Raw genomic sequence first — 7048 nt, 5'->3', positions numbered from 1 at the left:
CGGCTCTGTCCCCGCACAGCGCGGGATCTCTGTGGGAAGCGGGGCGGTGGCGGGGAGACCCAGCGGGCGGCTCCTGAGGGGAGTTCCAGCTGAACTGCAGGAGTTCGGTGCGGGCCGCAGCAGTTCGGTGTGCTGTGAAGTCCTGTTAATACCTTCTTCTCTTTGTGTTGTTGTTTTTTTTTTTTTTTTCCCCTCTAGTTCTCTTTTAACATGTTCGATCACCCCATCCCTCGGGTTTTCCAGAACCGCTTCTCAACCCAGTACCGCTGCTTCTCGGTGTCCATGCTTGCGGGGCCTAATGACAGGTCAGATGTGGAGAAAGGCGGGAAGAGTATGTGCATGTTTTATCTTGACTCATAATGTGGGAAGTGTTTGTGATAATACCCAGTAACACAGCTTTTGCCCAGGATGGAGACAACGCTGGGCTTGGGGGCTGAGCTGCCCTGGGTGGGGCTGTAAGGAGGAAGGAGGAGGGTTTGCTGCGTTGTCTGTAATCAAACATCTTTACCGAGTGAGTCCTACCATCCCTGGAAGATGACATCCTTGTTTCTTAAAGTCTCTTGTTAAAATCTTACGCCCGTTACGAGCCATGAGGATTTATGATATAAGGACTTTTCCCCCCTCGTTGTACCTCACTCAGTTTGAAGAATAGATCAGCCAACTTAATTTTCAGGCTGTCAGACTAATACTGTGTTGGTTTGAGTTGGCATCAATCAAAGAGCACCTATAAGCCCAAACAAATTACCTTTAGGAAACATTTTCTTTAGTACTAGGTATTGTAAAACCTTCTCTTCTCTTTTTTTTTCCAGTTAAATTCTGTAATCTCCATGCTAGCAGGTATATTTGTCTTGACTGATTCTACTGAAATCTCTGGCTCAAAAATGAATTTGCAGGAGATCTTAGAGTCTCCTTCTTTTAGAGGAGATTGTGGAGAAACGAGTGATAAAATTTTATGTTATGTACTCTTTGTACAGTCATACTCTTCCTAATCCTACATTCTTATTAATTTCTGCAGTAATTATGCCACCATCGGCTTTGGATCAACTCAGTAAGTGAATATTTTATTCTGGAATAACAACATTAGAAATATGAGCAAATGCATAAGCAAATACCACAGTATTTTAGTTATCTATTAAAATCTGACTTAAATAGAGAACATTAGAGTAATTGGTTAAAAAAAAATGTATTTTGGAAGTATTTTTTCTGTCAGAATTAATGGGGCTTGTCTGTCTTTAAGTATGGACATCTGAAGTGTTGGCATACCTGAGCCATGAATCAATATTTATTAACTATTAGTAGCACACTCAGTATAACGATTACAGTTAATCTAGTAAATTCTTTATCTTAACCTGCTTGTTCTGGATGCTGATCTCTGGAGAAAAATTTATTTTAAAGACAAAATAAGTGATAATTAACTTTGAAGTGGGGAAAAAGATAACTCAATCAGTAGCATGAATGGTCTTTGTTGGCCTTTTTGACTAAGGGTTTTCCCCCACCTCTGAGTTTTAGCCTTAATAGAATTTCTTAGAGAAATCAGTTTAGTTAGGATTTAATTTTAAAATAGGCAGAGCCTGTAAAAATTAATTAGGTAGGAGCTAACTGGTAGTAGCACAAGGACATAACAGTAATAGATTCCTCTGCCCCCTCATTTCTGAGCTTGGGGAAATGTTGGAGAGGCATTTAAAGCTCCAAGTGTGGTGGCAGTACAGCATTCATGTATCTGCATCCTCTCCTGGATCCGTAGTTTTGAGAAATTGGAATAATGATGTGTACTCTGTACTCTGGCCCATTCTCTTGCTAATATTCTGTCTCTGAAAGCTTCAGAAATGTGTTAGTGTCTTTTAACAAATACATTTTTTTTTCTCCTTTCTCACCAGGCCGACTTAATATTACTTACCCAATGCTGTTTAAGCTGACCAATAAAAATTCAGACCGAATGACACACTGTGGAGTGCTTGAATTTGTGGCTGATGAGGGCATATGTTACCTTCCACACTGGGTGAGCTGTCTTATGCTGAACTGTCAAAACCGGAAGAGTAGGATTATTGAGTTGCCAGTGTAACATTAAAGAGGCAGAATGTTTCCTGAGAGTGCGTGTCTTTGTTGGTCACGCTCCTACAACAGCTTTCAGTGACAGCTCAAAGCAGATTGGTTTTTAAGATGCACCTGACTGTGGTGCATTTCAAGGAAGATGGTGGCCCCAGCAAAAATACATATACTCAAGGAAAGAGAATTAGAAATATCTGTCTTGTTGATGGTGGTTTGTATCTTTGTTTTCATCTGCAGATGATGCAGAACTTGCTGCTGGAAGAGGGAGGCCTGGTGCAAGTGGAGAGCGTTAATCTTCAAGTTGCTACTTACTCAAAATTTCAGCCACAGAGTCCAGATTTTCTAGATATCACCAATCCCAAAGCTGTGTATCCTTCCTATCAATTATGGAGCAGGAGGCAAAAGTTTTCCCCAAACTGGAATGAGGAAGCAGGGCTATCTTTTCAGGTGTGGCTCACACTCTTCCAGTAGTAGGTAACTACTGCTGCTCCTTGTGTAGCCTGGAGTGAGGAAGTGTGAATATTGGCTTACAGTCCAAAGAGGCTGAGTGTTCTTTAGAAGAACTTGTACACCCTAATGTTTACTAAAAGGCTGTCTGCAGTGCTGATGACTTCTAAACCACCTTGGAGAGACCAAGGATCAGCGTTTTATAGTGTAGTAACTTTAAAGCTTTGATGTTGCATTGAAAACAGATGTTTCATCTTAACATACTCCAAAGATTAGAAAATGCGTTGAGAAACTTTGCTTGTCTAACTACTGGAGATGTTATTGCCATCAACTACAACGAAAAGGTACAGTATACACCACCAGTCCATGCAAGTTTCATTTGGATACCATTAGCATGAGGAAATAAATTCTGCCCTGTGTAAAAAGTACACTGTATTTCAGTAGATCATGACCACAGAAGTACTGTGACTACACCTTGTGAATAGATTTTATAGATTAGTATTTTTGCCAGCACTTGTGCACTGTTGGTCACTTGGGGTTGTAGATGGAGCTCAGCTGTTGATTGTTTTACCACCAACATGCAACACAGAGCTGTGCAGTGTTATTGACAAGTAATCTCAGGTGATAGATTTCGCAGTCAGTTTTCTGTTGGAGGAAAAAAGGGGTCAGTTAAGTCTTCTGCTGAACTGCTGTTTTTTGACTCACGAGAAAATAAATTTTTGTGCTGCTGGTGTTTTTACAAGTCAAGGGACACAATTTATCCTAAATTCATAAATTGTTTTCAGAAATGCAGATAAAGGTACAGTAAGAGTGCAACAAGGTACAGTAAAAGGTTGTTTCTCCAGCATATAGCAATCTTTTGTCTAAGTTAAAAAATCTTTGTTCTCATGTTCTTTAGAGACCCTGCAGTATCCAGTCTTCAACCTAGAGAGCACTTATTTCAATTTTCTTGAAGCTATCTGAAGGGAAAGGTTTAGATATGCTTTTCTTATGTATAAGTTGAGCTCTTTCATGTGCAATCTTAAAATATTAATTACTGTTTCAGATCTATGAGCTTCGGGTAATGGAGACCAAGCCGGATAAGGCTGTGTCCATCATAGAGTGCGATATGAATGTAAGTTAAAGCTGATGTGGAAAGTCTGCTTTTACTGTGTCCTCCCAAAAGGAGGGGGCATTTTGTTTGGTGATAATGCTGTACGCCCAGCACCTCTGATGCTGCAGGAAAGGTAAAATCAGATGGCATACGGAAGATGACTCATTTCAGAGTGCCTCATGTACCTTCATAACCACATTTGTGGTCTTGAGCTGTAGTTCATGTACCATCAGGTGGCTGTGGTGCCTAGAATTTAATATTTAGCTGCAATGTGCTTTATAATATGAGTTTTCTATAACAGCCTTGTCTTGATTCAAACTCCAGTGATACTGTGGGGTGCTGTTTTACTGCTCTGTTTTGATTACATGCTAAGACTCATTCCTGGGAGGCTTAGTCTTTTTAGTTCTGAGTTAAAATATTTACCAAGCAAACCTTAGTTCTTTCTAGATCAAAATGGAGTGATAGCTTGTGGGGTTTTGAGGAATAGTAGAATAAAGCTTATGATTAAAAGAAAAATATCAGTCATGCTTATTTTCATGCTTCTTATGTAAATAGGTGGATTTTGATGCTCCTTTGGGGTACAAAGAACCAGAAAGAAGTGCACAGCACGAAGAGACCACAGTAGGTTAAGCTTCTGTTCTTCAAAAATGTATTCCCTAGAAGTCAACCTTGCTTGTGATGGAGGAGTGAGCTCCAACATTGATTTTTTTTTTTTTTTTTCCCTGAAACAATTTCTTAAGAGTAAACTTTACTTATCGGAGGCTTTTGCTTATGTTACTTAGATGATAGTTGTTTACCAACTGTTGATTTTGGAAAAGGATTGTTCTGAAGTTTTGTTGGTCAGAAATATGTGGAACTGTTTTCATGTGTTCTGTGTATCAAAACATGAACACAATGAACTGACTTGTTTTTTCCCTCGCAGGATGTTGAAGCAGACCATAGTGGCTATGTGAGTGACGTAGGATTTCGTGTAAGTCCCCTATTTTTGCTGGCTTCTGAATGTTGTAAAATGGTGTGGGGAAGTTGTTCCAAACAACAGCAAATACTAGTGCCTGTTCTTAGAGGTGCTCGTCATTTAACTGGCAAGTATCTGCCAACGTTTTGTGGTCCTTACAGCCAGTAACAGCATGACTTGCTGTCCTTAAAAGGGCAGTCTACAAATGGGAGACCAAAACGTGCTCCTGCACTCAGGGTTCATCAGCTTATATGTACCAAAAAGAAACATACTGAATCAAATAATTAAATAAAAATGACAGTAAGATTTTACAGAATGTAGTATCCCTGTGCTTTCAGGGATTTTGAAAGCAGCGTGCTTTCAAAAACAAGATATGATTAAATTAAAACTGGTTATGTTTACATAGGCATTCTCTGGTTCTGGGAACAGATTGGATGGCAAGAAGAAAGGTGTTGAGCCTAGTCCATCACCGATTAAACCAGGAGACATTCGGAGGTATGTCTGTTCCATTCAGTTGTCAGCAAGTGAAGGATTAGTGTTTGAGAAGAGTTTATTTTTTTTCTGCTCCTGCAATATAAACAAGCTAATTTCCTCATAAGTTTGTGTTTAGAAAATAAATAGTCTAATCTTCTAGACTGTGGCATCCCTGACTACTTCAGATGCAGATCCTCAGTTAATGTTGCCAAAACTCTCTCAATCGACTGTGGGTCTGTAGAAGACAAGTAGAGGAGACAAGTCAAGTCTAGACTGGGCTGGTGGGCTGGACTGAGTGATGCACAGAACCCTGACAATTTTCTGAAGTGAAATTTGGCATAGAGTGAAATCTTTTCTGAGTTGAGTGGATAACCAAAGCCAAGCCGTGTGTGGGTTTGTTGGTTTGGTTTGGGTGTTTTTTGTTGTTTTTCCCTTAGAAGGAAATTCAGAAGATTCAGAAGTGTGCAGGGATGTAGTTCCTGTGGTGTTCGGACATTTATGCCCGTCACAATAAAATTTGAACCCTTGTGGAAAAGCATGTCCATGGCCCTGTCGAAATCCCAGGCTACGTGGAAACGTGCCCACAGCCAAGCTTCTAAAGCAGCTCCAGTATCTGATTATTTACTTCATGCAATGTATGCCTACCTTCAGAAAGTAATTCAGTGGTTTAGGTCTAGAATTATTTGGTAAGGAAAATTTGCAGCCAGTGTTGGTACAACGCTGACAGACACAGAATAGGTCTCACTGTGTTCAGTTGGATGGTAGGTATAAAACTTCCTTCATAATATTTTTATGTTTCTTTTCCAGGGGAATACCCAACTATGACTTCAAGATCGGTAGAATCACATTCATTAGAAACTCACGTCCTCTAATTAAGAAAGCTGACGAGGTAAATAAACTTGGATCCTTCTCAATTTTGCACAGAATTGGAACATCAGAACTATTGTCCTAAGTTTGTGGTTCCTCTCTCCACATTTGATTTTTTACAGTGCACTTCTGTTAAAAAGTGGTGGTAGTGAAACAGTGTTTTGAGCTAGGTGAAAGCAACCTCCGATGTCCTTGCTTACTAATGTGAAAAGAGGGGTTTAATAAGCCAGTGCATACTTGTTTCTGTTGGCTGAAAGGCCTCCGAAATGCTTGTGTTTTATTTTCAGGAAGCAAGTGGTTATTGTATAGATTAGGGGTGTGAAATGTCTGCAGTCAGTTGCTGCTTTGATAGAAAATTCTTTCTAACAGTCATACAGCTTTCATCACACACAAGCAGAGAGCAAAGGGGTAATGACCTTTTTCCCCTCTTTCCTTTTTCCAGGATGAATCTGGAAGCCGGTTTATTGCCTTTTCAGGAGAAGGCCAGTCCCTGCGCAAAAAGGGAAGAAAACCCTAAGCTGTGGTACCTTTAGTCAGATAGGAGGAAAATAAAACAACAATTGCAGCATATTGGAGCTTAGTTATTGTAGTTCAGAGGAGAGATGGGTCACCAACAAAGGAATACTTCTGCTGGTTTTGGTTTCGTGTTTAAAACCAGAGCTGTCAGCCTGTCTGAATTTTCAGTTGAAAATTAAGTTCTAGGAATTCTGAAGGATGGTTTTGTATATGTTATAAAGAGGGGAAAGCAGATCTCAGATAAACCTGAGAAGTAAAACTAACGAGTTCTACCTTACTAAAAGGTCCGATTCTTAGACTATATCCTCCCCTCTTATATCCTGACTAGTGACGGTCTCGTGTTGCTCTGTGCTTGATATTTTCCTCCCTCTCTATATTTTGCCACGATTTCAGGTAAGCTTTTGGGTGTGGTGCAAATGAAGGCTAGCACTTGAGCATTTAAAACTTTAGTGCAGGGAGTCTCTCTGATCTTAGCTTCAGGTGTTGGGTTATAAAATCATTCTAAGCCATCCCCCTGTGATTGCTTTTTATCTTTGTACTGAGTAACACGCCTTCTACTAGTTCAGATGCAGTAACATATTGTAGCAATCTAATGGCAAGTGTAGGGAGAGGCGAGACCCGGTTCTCTGCCTGGTGCTGGAAGCGGG

The 7048-nt window shown here is 40.2% G+C and overlaps 1 protein-coding gene across 1 annotated transcript; it reads left to right on the top strand.

Moving 5' to 3' along the window:
- Positions 1–204: 204 nt before the first annotated feature.
- Positions 205–6453, top strand: UFD1L (ubiquitin fusion degradation 1 like (yeast)). Its single transcript, XM_010076350.1, has 11 exons — positions 205–331; positions 1016–1048; positions 1878–1999; positions 2287–2417; positions 2768–2840; positions 3542–3610; positions 4145–4210; positions 4512–4559; positions 4951–5039; positions 5826–5907; positions 6328–6453. Exons 1-11 carry the CDS (start codon positions 211–213, stop codon positions 6400–6402), a joined length of 909 nt encoding a protein of 302 aa, XP_010074652.1. The 5' UTR covers positions 205–210; the 3' UTR covers positions 6403–6453.
- The last annotated feature ends 595 nt before the right edge of the window (positions 6454–7048 follow it).

Source organism: Pterocles gutturalis, unplaced genomic scaffold, assembly GCF_000699245.1.
Source record: "Pterocles gutturalis isolate BGI_N339 unplaced genomic scaffold, ASM69924v1 scaffold24323, whole genome shotgun sequence".
In the NCBI taxonomy this organism is placed as follows: domain Eukaryota; kingdom Metazoa; phylum Chordata; class Aves; order Pterocliformes; family Pteroclidae; genus Pterocles; species Pterocles gutturalis.
This window is presented reverse-complemented; position numbering and strand designations above follow the sequence as displayed.

Bases quoted from the DNA above. Each gene is read 5' to 3' on its own strand.
- UFD1L (XM_010076350.1), top strand. From the start codon at position 211: ATGTTCGATCACCCCATCCCTCGGGTTTTCCAGAACCGCTTCTCAACC. The intron at 332-1,015 runs GTATGTGCATGT...TAATTTCTGCAG, and splicing joins TGTGGAGAAAGGCGGGAAGA to TAATTATGCCACCATCGGCT. The intron at 5,908-6,327 runs GTAAATAAACTT...TCCTTTTTCCAG, and splicing joins TAATTAAGAAAGCTGACGAG to GATGAATCTGGAAGCCGGTT.